At 40.7% G+C, this 11770-nt stretch overlaps 1 protein-coding gene across 1 annotated transcript in view; it reads left to right on the plus strand.

Moving 5' to 3' along the window:
- The window catches only part of LOC137624518 (uncharacterized), a 124800-nt gene that overhangs the window by 44876 nt on the left and 68154 nt on the right, over nt 1–11770 (plus strand). The window contains exon 3 of the mRNA XM_068355383.1: nt 9016–9174. Coding sequence (XP_068211484.1) covers nt 9016–9174 — 159 coding nt within the window. The remainder of the gene's footprint in view (nt 1–9015; nt 9175–11770) is intronic.

The raw sequence follows: 11770 nt of genomic DNA on the forward strand, positions 1-11770 counted from the left end.
TGTCAGTCAACAGCCCTGGTTCGGTGCACTAATCAGAGCCGTAATGCAGGCGTTCAAGCTTGTCTTCTCTGAATTGGGGCACAGATCCATGGCTGCTTCTACCCCTTTGAAGAGAAAAAGAGGAGTTCCAGATGCGGTAACTTCTCCAAGGGCAAAACTGACTCAACGCAAGCCTTTGAAGCAGGTTCCTTCTTTCCCCCAGACTGTCTCTCCTTCCCTTTCGGACGAAGATTTCCCGTCCTCGGGAATCACGCGAGGAGAGATTTTCTCCCATCGCACCTATGAGGGAAACCTCTCCTTGCGCCGAGATGTCTTCTCAGGCGGGGACTGAAAGGAACATGCCGTCCTCGTCAATGTTGGAGTCCTATATCCTTCCCAGGAAGGAATCTAAGGACTAAAACATTGCCGAAGTCCTCTACTAGGACTAGTATGGAGCCAGCTAGCCACTCGGAGAACGTCCGCGACCCTCCCCAAGAAGAGCCTTTGGGGACAGGAGACTTCGCTGCAAGTCCTACATCAGGAGGAGACCAGCAAGAGTCAGAACATGCGTTTTGGCAAGTTCTGACTCTAATGAGGGCTCTCAACGGGTTTTCCGACCTAGAGATCCCTCCTCGAGAGGGCAAGGACACGGTCTTGGACCGTGTCTTTGGTACTCAGAAACTCTCCAAGACCAGTGCAGCACTGCCCTGGTCTTAAGGGGTTAAGAGTACCTGGGACAAGATCTCTCTGCTCTCCAAGATGTCCTTCTCCAACCGTTCCAGTGCCAACAACAAGCTCCTCCCACCTCGCGTACAGCAGAGGAGGCACTTCGAGATCCTTAAGGAGCCTTGTTTAGCTCTTTCTCTTCACCACTCGTTGGAAGAGCTTACCAGGGGAGTCCCTCTTGAAAGACTCTCCAACCGGCAGGTCTCATTCTCGGCAACCGAGATCCTTAACCAGCCTTGAATCCAGACCCTCCTCCGTCATGTCGCCCTAGAGCACACGATGTCAGGGGCATAGCTACGTCCCTGGCCTTCAAAAGAAATTTTTCAGTGATGCAGGTTCTTGGAGCTGGGGTGTGGAAACGTCAAACAACATTCACATCCCACTACCTGCAAGACGTGACCCACAGGAGACTCAATACGTTCGCTATCGGCCCTGTGGTGACTGCACAACAGCTGGTTTAAAACCTCAAGCTCCTTATTGGACAAGTAGCAGAAGGTTGAGGGCATTGTTACCCGGTTTTAGTCTGCATGAATGAAAAGGTTTGACTGGCCCTTATTCTTTTCTTCATCATCCGCTCTCTTGGGGAAAGCAGCATCGTGGGTTCTCTGAAGAGCTGACCTCAAACCACTGCAGGTAAACCATGCTCTCTTGTGTTCCTAGCATTAAGATTAATACTGTTACGTCCCCATACAGTACCCTGACGAGGTGGTATTGGGAAAGTCCTAGTCTACAAGTTTCCATCTAAAGAACTTCAGAACAACTTCCTAGGACAAGTCACACTTCTCCATACCTTCACACACAGCTTGCGTAGGCCGCAGTCCTTGCGTAGCAAGGCTCTAGCGAGGCGCAAGGACTCCTTATTTCTTGGGTGCTTACACACTCAAATAACGAGCCCCCGGGCAAAGCTAAAAGCCAGACTGGCTGGGACGTCCACCCTTCCTAATGGGTGAGTCACCCCTATTAACCCTGGATAGGTACGGTGGGTCGTTTGCGACCCCGAGCGTCAAAAAAAAACAGGTTTTTCTCACGTGACTCACCCCTGTGACTGAATTTGTGGGTGATCGACCTGCAGGAGGTGTCTCCCCTACACGCTCTAGTAGTGTCCAGATGTGCATTGCTGTAGCTGTACTCCTTCCCCGATTTCTGAGACGCGTCGGGGTCGTTCGCGTCCGAGTTTACCCTTCTGAGGTAGTTTGCATAATTATCAAAGTTATTACGTATTATGAAATTGTCGTAGAATGGTGCAACTTGTATAGGTTATCAGTTGTGGAAAGTCTTGGTGGATTGTTTGGCTACCATGTGCATGTTTTTTTTTTTAGTTAAAATGTCGTTCATCACCACGAGGACCATTTTACCGCGAGTGCCCCTTTTTCATTTTTTTTAATTTTTTTGCCAAGTCATTTTTCCGTAAGATATTGCCAAATAGTGTCGTAAAACTTTTGCTTGTTTAGTGTTGGAAAGTGTGTCTAGATGATCTGGCTACCCATGCATGACTTTGTTTTTGTCAGATACGACGTAGTTATTGGTATATTGGGTATTTAACTGCGGTTACCAATTTCTGTTTTTTTTTCAATATTTGTAAAAATTACTACGTAGTAAGGAATTGCCGTATATTATTCATTTTTTTTTCATGTTTATGTGTTAGAAAGTGTGCCTTGATGGTTGGGCTAACACGTGCATGTCTTTTTTTTTATCTGAGATGTCGTATATTAGAATGTCGGGCATTTTACCGCGAGTGTCCCTTTTTCATTTTTTTTCATTTTTTTGCCAAGTCATTTTTCCGTAAGATATTGCGAAATAGTGTCGTAAAACCTTTGCTTTTTTAGTGTTGGAAAGTGTGTCTAGATGATCTGGCTACCCATGCGTGATTTTGTTTTTGTCAAATACGACGTAGTTATTGGTATATTGGGTATTTAACTGCGGTTGCCAATTTCTGTTTTTTTTCAATATTTGTAAAAATTTACTACGTAGTAAGGAATTGCCGTATATTATTGATTTTTTTTTCATGTTTATGTGTTAGAAAGTGTGCCTTGATGGTTGGGCTAACACGTGCATGTCTTTTTTTTTATCTGAGATGCCGTATATTAGAATGTTGGGCATTTTTCCGCGAGTGCCCCTTATTATTTGTTTTGCATTTTTTTGCTTAGTCATGTTACCGTAAGGAATTGGCAAGTAGTGTCGCAAAACTTATATTTTTATAGTGTTGGAAAGTGTTTCTAGATGATCTGGCTACCCATGCCTATTTTTTTTTTAGCCAGATATGGCGTATATATAAGTATGTGTTCGATTTTCCTGTGATTGCCATTTTTTCGTTTTTTCCCATTTCTTTCAAAATTACTACGTACTAAGGAACTATCACAGAGTAATATTTCATTTATATGTTTATTTGTCGGAAAATATGCCTTGATGGTTTGCCTAGCACGTGGCTGAAATTTTTTTTTTCTGAAATGCCGTATATTAGAATGGCCATTTTTCCACAAGTGCCCCTTTTTATTTGTTTTGCATTTTTTTGCTTAGTCATGTTACCGTAAGGAATTGGCAAGTAGTGTCGCAAAACTTATAATTTTATAGTGTTGGAAAGTGTTTCTAGATGATCTGGCTACCCATGCCTATCTTCTTTTTTTAGCCAGATATGGCGTATATATAGGTATGTGTTCGATTTTCCTGTGATTGCCATTTTTTCGTTTTTTCCCATTTCTTTCAAAATTACTACGTACTAAGGAACTATCACAGAGTAATTATTCATTTAGATGTTTATTTGTCGGAAAATGTGCCTTGATGGTTTGCCTAGCACGTGGCTGAATTCTTTTTTTCTGAAATGCCGTATATTAGAATGTTAGCCATTTTTCCTCGAGTGCCCCTTTTTATTTTTTTTGCATTTTTTTTGCTTAGTCATGTTACCGTAAGGAATTGGCAAGTAGTGTCGCAAAACTTATATTTTTATAGTGTTGGAAAGTGTTTCTAGATGATCCGGCTACCCATGCCTATCTTTTTTTTAGCCAGATATGGCGTATATATGGGTATGTGTTCGATTTTCCGGTGATTGCCATTTTTTCGTTTTTTCCCAATTCTTTCAAAATTACTACGTACTAAGGAACTATCACAGAGTAATGATTCCTCTAGATGTTTATTTGTCGGAAAATTTTTTTTACTTTTTTTTTGATTGAATATCATCAAATTTTTTTAGCTAAAATATTGTTTTACATTTTTTTTTTCGATTTTATTTCCCTTCAAAAAAATTTTTTTGGGTCAGAATTTTAATTTTATATTCGTAAAATAATCGACAATTATCCAGCAACCCACCATACAATTTTTATGCATATCCAATAATAATTAGATTAGTAAATAACACCTTGAAATTGACATACCCTTCCTACATTTCAAGTGGCAGATTAGGGAGTCTGAGTCAGTGTGGTTGGCGGCCATTTTGTGGACATATCCGAAGCGTAAGCTGCCCTATCTATATATATTCTTGTTCCCTATAGAATTTGTGATATTTTGGTATATTTTTACCTGCATAAATATCATATTATATATTAAATTTATGTATTTTTTTACGGAATTTCTAAGTACTCAAAAAATTACCTTTAGATATGGCCCCTGATATAAATGTAATTTACAAAATAATGAAGATTTTTTTACATATTTCTATTTTAGGATAACATATGTTTATTCCCTAAAAAAATTAGCCACTTCCTATTTCATTTGGGTACCCAAAAAAATTCATGAAATTTGGACAAATTTTTTTGGCCAAAAAAAGTTACCCTTTTTTTCTCATTTCAGATCTTCACCTCCATGGGTCTGACTTCATCCAAAATACATCAAGATGTGTCCTAAACATTCAAGAATCAATTCCTAAAAGGATTTGTGTATATATGTATAAACTTTTTTTTTATGAATTTTTATGTCAGGTCTTTTTTTTTTCTACTTAATTTTTTAAAATATTTATAATAAATAGTTTTTCTGCAGATGAGTAGTATTTATCTATACAGTTGTTTTAAGCATTCATTGAAGTTTTTTTTGGCAAAAGAAAAAAGGAGGTTACTGCAAAAACTGATTTTTCAAGAATTTTTTTTGGCGTCGGGGTCGTTCGCGTCCGAGTATACCCTTAAAGGGGTGTCCGAGGACCGTACCTATCCAGGGTTAAATAGCATGGTTTGTATTACAGTTACGGAACAAATGTCAAATTCGTAGATAATTTGTATTTTTCCTGACTATACAAACCTTAGCTATTTAACCAAACTTGCCCGCCAGCCCTATCCCCCTTGAAGTCCTACCTCCAAGCAAAGTGAGCTCAAGCACAGATGTGTGAGAAGGGGGGTTAGCAAGCTACTCTCCCCTACCCCCGCTAACTAGCGGTGTAGGTAGTAAACCCTCATTAAGAATTAATGGCTCATCATTTCAGCTACGCCGAAAGTAATACCCCTATTAAATACAGGTAGTCCTCGCTTAACGACGGTAATTCGTTACTGTGAGTCCGTCGGTAAGCGATTTGGTCGGTAAGCGAATCTCAAGATTGTAAAAATCTATGGTGGTAAAAACCCAGGTTTGGTCATTTCGTCATCATTCGGCAATATGGTCTCTTACTTTTTTCCTCTTTTATACATTAAAGCCTTATTTACTGTTTTGGTAGTACTGTATATTAAAGTCTTATTAAATGTTGTATTCATAAATTTCAAGATTTTAAAAACCTAGGCTAGATTACAGTACAGTGGAGATAGAGTGGCTGCGTTGCCAGTTGACTCAGCCAACTTATCGTACGTATGTGACATCATACAGCTACGCTCACAACGGCGCTGCCACGGCACCGCGGTAATTTCGAAATTTTAAGGGGACCGTCCGCCATGGGGTATTGACATAACAACTTTCAGAAATCAAAAATCGTTTTATTGCTTCTATGTACGCGTAAACATGTCGTACATGCTCCCCAGAAGTTTCAGCCAATTATTTTTACAAATAACGAAGATATAGCGGTTTTTAAATGATGACGTCATCCTTACTGTGTCGTCTGCATGACTGAGTTTGACAAAATCGTCTTTGTGTGTTCATTTTGCATATCTATAGCGATTTTTCACTTATGTTTCAAGCTATCGTACGTCTGGCAGAAATGGAAGGTATTTGTAGAGTGTAGTTGAACGAAACTTACTCCTACAATAACAGAAGTCAAAGTTTCCAAAGATGTATAGATGTTATAATGCATGCGTTTGTTTACTTGAAGTTCTTATGCACATTGAGTTTCCACAACGTCCTCAGGAACTTTATAGCAAGGCCAATGTTACCTAAGGTTATAGAAAGAACAAATAGTCAATCATTTTTCCAAACAATGAAGATATAGCGGTCTTTAAATGATGACGTCATCCTTATGGCGTCGTCTGTATGACTGTGTTTGACAGATGCGTAGTCTCTCTCTCTCTCTCTCTCTCTCTCTCTCTCTCTCTCTCTCTCTCTCTCTCTCTCTCTCTCTCTCTCTCTCTCTCTCTCTCTCTCTCTCTCAATTTGAACTGCCATCTATATCAGCCAAATGGTCTCTCTCTCTCTCTCTCTCTCTCTCTCTCTCTCTCTCTCTCTCTCTCTCTCTCTCTCTCTCTCTCTCTCTCTCTCTCTCATGTTTCGAAATCTCGTACTTCTGGCAGAAATGAAAGGCATTGGTAGAGGGTAGGTGAATGAAAACTACCAGCTACGAGAACATCAGCAAAGTTCCCAAAGACATATAGAAATTATAATGCATGTGTTTATTTACTTGACGTTCGTATGTTGATTGTGCTTTCACAACGTCCTCTGGAACTTTATAGCAATGCCAATGTTACATAAGGTGATAGAAAGAACAAAAAGTAAGTGGAGAACAAGAAAAAAGAACTAAGAAAGAGGGAAGTACAAAGCTGAAAGCTGCTAACTAAAACACTGGCAACAATTAGAGATCGCTGGCAACTCATAACATAGGAATAGTAAACTGAGGGTTCAAATACCTCGTTTAGGGTGCATTTATGTAGGAATAAACAATAAAAGTTATCATATTAATATTATCTTGATTTCTTTTAGAAAAGAAGCGAAAGTTTGCTGCAAATCTTTGGGAGCTCATAACTCAAAAACATACTTATTCACACTTAGGTACATTTTTCTCACGTATTTGTTGTTCGATATTAGAGAGAAAGATATCGTTGAAAAGAAGAATAAAAATCCCACAATTCTGTCAGACAAAATTTTGATTTTCCTTTTACATTTTTTTTCACGATTATTTTCTGTCTAGACGAGGAAAAAAAAAATCATTAAAAAAAAAGAAAGGAAAATAAAAATTCTGTTTTACAGAATTGTTCGGTTGATAAAGTAGTTCTTATGGTATAAGTTTCAATACAATTGGTATTATAGTAGTTGGGAAAAAGGTACCTAAATTTTTTTCTTAAATCATGATTTTTGCTAATAAATACAAAAGTTTTTGATCAAATGACTTGAAATTTTTATATGATGAAGGTATTATATATATCTAAAACATATATAGAAATTGTGTAATTTAGATCCTTAGAAAAAAAATGGCGGACATGGCGGACGGTCCCCTTAAAGTCCGTCGGAAAGTCCGTCGTTGTTGCGAGTTGTCGTTAACCGCATACGTCGTTAAGCGAGGACCACCTGTAGCTAAGGTTTGTATAGTTAGGAAAAATACAAATTATCTACGAATTTTTCATTTTCTTTTGGTCCTGACTTCTGCAGGAAGTCAATGAGCTACATGGTCTTTCATATGACATCACCCATTCTGGGGGATAGGTGGCAAGTCACACTCGGTTTCGTCCCTGAGTTTGTTGCAGACTCAAAATACGTCCTTAGCGAATCCTAGATTCAGGCCCTTTCGGATTGGGTTTCTCCGATTGGTAACAGACGATACTGATCGACTGTTAATATGCCCTGTAAGGAGGATGAGGTTATATCTCAAAGGACGAAAAGAACTCGACCCCAGATCATCAACTTGTTCGTCAGCACGGGGAGGACCAAGAGGACAATCACGAAGAACTCGATCTCTTTGATCAGGCGTGTAATAGAAAGGGCACGGGTCTCAGACATCTCAACGGCAGAGGAGTAAGTACTTCCCTGGCATTCCAAAAGAATTTTTCTATTCAGCAGGTACTGCAAACAGGCAGGTGGAAGCATCAAACAATGTTCACCTCCCGCTACCTGTAAGTCATAACCCACAGGAGCCTAGGCACATTCTCAATAGGTCCTGTGGTTGTTGTGCATAATGTGATCCAAACACCTCAGCTCGCTTGTGGGACAAGTATCAGAGGTTCGAGGGTGGAGGTTACCCGTGAAGTAAGTCTAGGATGAATGTGGCAGTGACTGGCCACTTCCTACTTCATCTTTCCCTCTCTTGGGGGTAGCATTCAGGGAACCCCGCACAACTGACCTTGTTCTTCTGTGCGTGAGTTTCATGCTCTTTAGACAACTGCATATACATGTATATATGTGTTATGTCCCCATCCTCCTGTCAGGTGGAGGTTGGAAGAAATATACATTAGTAGAGGGCATGCCCCGAAATGCTACGATGTATGTTCCAACAGATTAATTCCTTATTCTCCAGCAATGATTGCCCAGGCCGTTATCCTGCAAGGATAACGTGGTGCAGGATCCCTCAAGGTATCACTATATTGAGGCCGTCCCGGGACAGTTGCCAGTTGGTTTTGGACTTCACCCACCTAAAGGTGAGTCTCCTCAGTAAAGAGAAGAAGGTATGTATTTTGCACATAAACAAATGACAAGTTCTCAAGTAATTTGTATTTTTCCTAGCAATACTAACCTGGAACTCTTTACACATACATGTACTGACCCATCAGCACCAACCACCTGAAAGTCCAGCCGCAATTACAAAAGTGACGGTTAGTCGCTAGTGCTGGTGTGAGCGGAGGGTTAACCTACCCCGCTGCCCCCTCCGCTAACTAGCGATGGGTAGTTACACCCTGACAATAAGCTTATCGGCTGCTTTCAGCTTCGCCGAAATAATACTCTTCAGTAAAGAGCTCCAGGTTTTTACTGCCAGGAAAAATACAAATTACTTCCAAATTTGTCATATTTTTATGACATCTGACATAAGTCTGATGCCTCTGTAATTATTGCAATCATTCAGATTTCCTTTTTGGGCATTTTCAGCAACACCCATGTACAGTATTTATTTTATGCATTCATATAATATTTTATGGAGTGTTAGTTACCATAAATAGAAAAAGATTCAATGGAATTTAGTTTTTAACATTGACTATTTTTTGGCTACTGTATTTCAATTTAGAAAATAGTTCTTCTAATTTGAATTGTTTTCTCATTTTGTAGTGGCGAAGAACTATTTCTTGCAAAAAACCGAAACCAACTTCTTCCTTCATGGGGTGCAAAGGAAAGTGAAGTCTCTGGATCTTGGTTAGAAGAAAAGCAGGTGGCAGCTCGCCTTCAAGATCGCCATGAATTGATTTCTGAAATCCGACTTGCAAGAAAGTAAGGTTTACAGCACATTATTCAGTTTTTCCTTAATAATATTTGTTCCTTCACTAACAAACCTTACGTTATCTATAGGGATATTCTTTCAGCAAAGCTGAAACTAGCTATAAGACTTTTTAGCAAGGTTCAACTACCTTACCGCTAATTAGTGGTACCAGATGGGAGGGGATCTGGGGTACCTGGCCACCACTCTTAATGCACACTAGTATTCTGATCACTTTTTCTTTTGGCTCTGAGACAGTAGACCTTATGGTATCTGGGTGAAAACATTATTAGACAGTCTAGATATAAGTGGAAATAAAGTGCTCTCATGTAGGATATCAACTCCTCCATGGAAATTACAGGTTATATCTTTTTGTAAATATTTTATGGGTATAAAAAAGAACATGACTGACTATGAAGCCAGGTTGCTCTTTATGGAACATTGTGACGAACACAGGGAATTGACTTTTATATATACTGATGTCTTCAAATCTGATGCTGGTGTTGGATTTGGAGTATATAGTAGCGCTTTCAATTGTAGAGGTGCACTTACTCTAGCATCCTCTATATTTACTGCCGAACTATATGGCATACTAACCGCTATTGAGAAAATAGTCTCAAAAGATGAGGGCAATTTTACCATTTTCAGCGATGCAAGAAGTGTCCTACAAGCTTTAAAAGTTTTTAATTCCAGTAATCCGTTAGTTTAAGGGGTTAGTGGACCAGCCAGGTTAGTTATAGGGACTTCCTCCCTCCATAGGATTAGTCTCCTATTAAGGAGCACAACTTACTATTTCTGTCTTTGAATATTGGAAATTCATACTACAGTACTGCATTTTTGGCTTGGAGAACATTTATGTTTCTTGTTTCAAATAATTCCTTTAATGAAAAAAATATTTTATTTCCAAAAGTTCCATTTTGTATGTTTGCGTCCTGATAGAAGGTTCCTTTAGGTAGCTTTCTAAGGGATATTTGGCAAAAGTGATATTCCCAGAGAATTGACCATAGATCTCTAGAATTCTAACTCCTGGCGCGAGTATCCTTAAAATTTCCCTTAAGGATAGCACATAATATCAGTGGATGTATATCTTGATACAACACATGGCAATCTTCACCCCGAATAGCGTTTTCGCTTCGAGGGGGAAGAGTGGCGAAACTGAAGGGGAGCCGTTATCAAGGTTACCCCTCCTCCCAGCTATGCAATCTCCTGACCCCTCTGGACGAACCGCAGATTGTGGGTGGCAGACTAGAACCTCCGCAAAGATGCCAATCTTCTCGTCCCCCCTCTGGAAGTGATGCTGTCTTCGGGTGCATCAAAAGAAGGTTGGGGGGCATATGCCGCACCAATCCATCTTGGTCCGTTGGCCCGAATCAGAAAGGTACCAGCATGTAACTCTCTTAGAGAACCATCTAGCAGTAGAAATACTCAGATGGACAGAGGGCAGCTAGGTGTCCCCATCTGCTTGCGTCATTCCTGGCAACAGGAATGTGTTCGCAGACAATCTGAGCAGGTCCACTCAGATGGTGGGCTCCCAGTGTCTGACTCATCTTGTAGCCAACAAAGTCCTAACTTTGTGGGGTACCCTGACTGTGGTCCTGCTCACAACGGCCATGAACTTCAGGCTCCCGATCAACCGTTCCCCTGTCCCAGACCCTCAGGGTTTCGAGCAAGATCTATTCCAAGAACAGTGGGACAGCTTAGAGGTGTACGCTTCCCCCCGTTAGGTCCGGTGAGAAAGTCGTCAACTAAGTCAGAGTAAGCAAGAACTTGTTCTTATCACTGACTCCAGTAGCTTCGCTATGGCTTCACGCAGAATGGTTCCCGGACCTTCTGCAGCTCCCAACAGAGCTTCCGAGGGATTTTCCTCCACGTCACGATCTTCTGAAACAGCCACATGCCAACACCTTCCACAAAGCCGTAGCTTCGCTTCGTCTTTACGCCCGGAAACTGTCCAACACCCCCTCTCTCAGAGAGGTCTTTCGCACCGAGTTGCGGAAAGGATGTCTAGACACCTCAGATGCTTTTCAGCATCAGTCTTCCAGGAGAAGTGTTCAGTCCTTGTGGCTGATGTCGTGGAAGGGGGATCTCTCTCCTCGATGCCTCTTCTCATACAAAGTTTTGAAATGACTGTTGGAATGTAACCTCTTAGTTGGAACATGATTCAGGTCCTTCAGATTGTTTCCTTACATGGAAGACTGCTTTTCTACTCTCTTTGGCTTTGGCCAAGAGAGTTAGTGAGTTGTATGATCTATTTTCTGACATCTCCATCTCTAGGAGATGGGGGGGAAGTAATTCTGAGGTGCATCCCAGAGTTGATTGCTAAGACTCAAAATCCAAGTGTGCTGTATCCCAGGTTCGGTCCATTCTAGATAGAGAGTCTTTGTTCTGTAACCAAAGAATCAATCCAGCTGGAGTTTTGCCTAGTGAGGAGTCAAAGGGGTTCCCTTAAGAGAACGACAGCAGCTCGCCCAACCTGTGTTAGCACTGTTGGCCAGCATGGGAAAGGTTAAGAGGAGGGTCACAAGGATTTCCTCTCCATCCTGGATTGAAAGGTAGTTGATTTTTACCTCAATCCAGACCTTCATCCATCCTAATGACCCAGAGCTCATG

This window comes from Palaemon carinicauda, chromosome 31 (genome assembly GCF_036898095.1).
Source record: "Palaemon carinicauda isolate YSFRI2023 chromosome 31, ASM3689809v2, whole genome shotgun sequence".
NCBI lineage: Eukaryota > Metazoa > Arthropoda > Malacostraca > Decapoda > Palaemonidae > Palaemon > Palaemon carinicauda.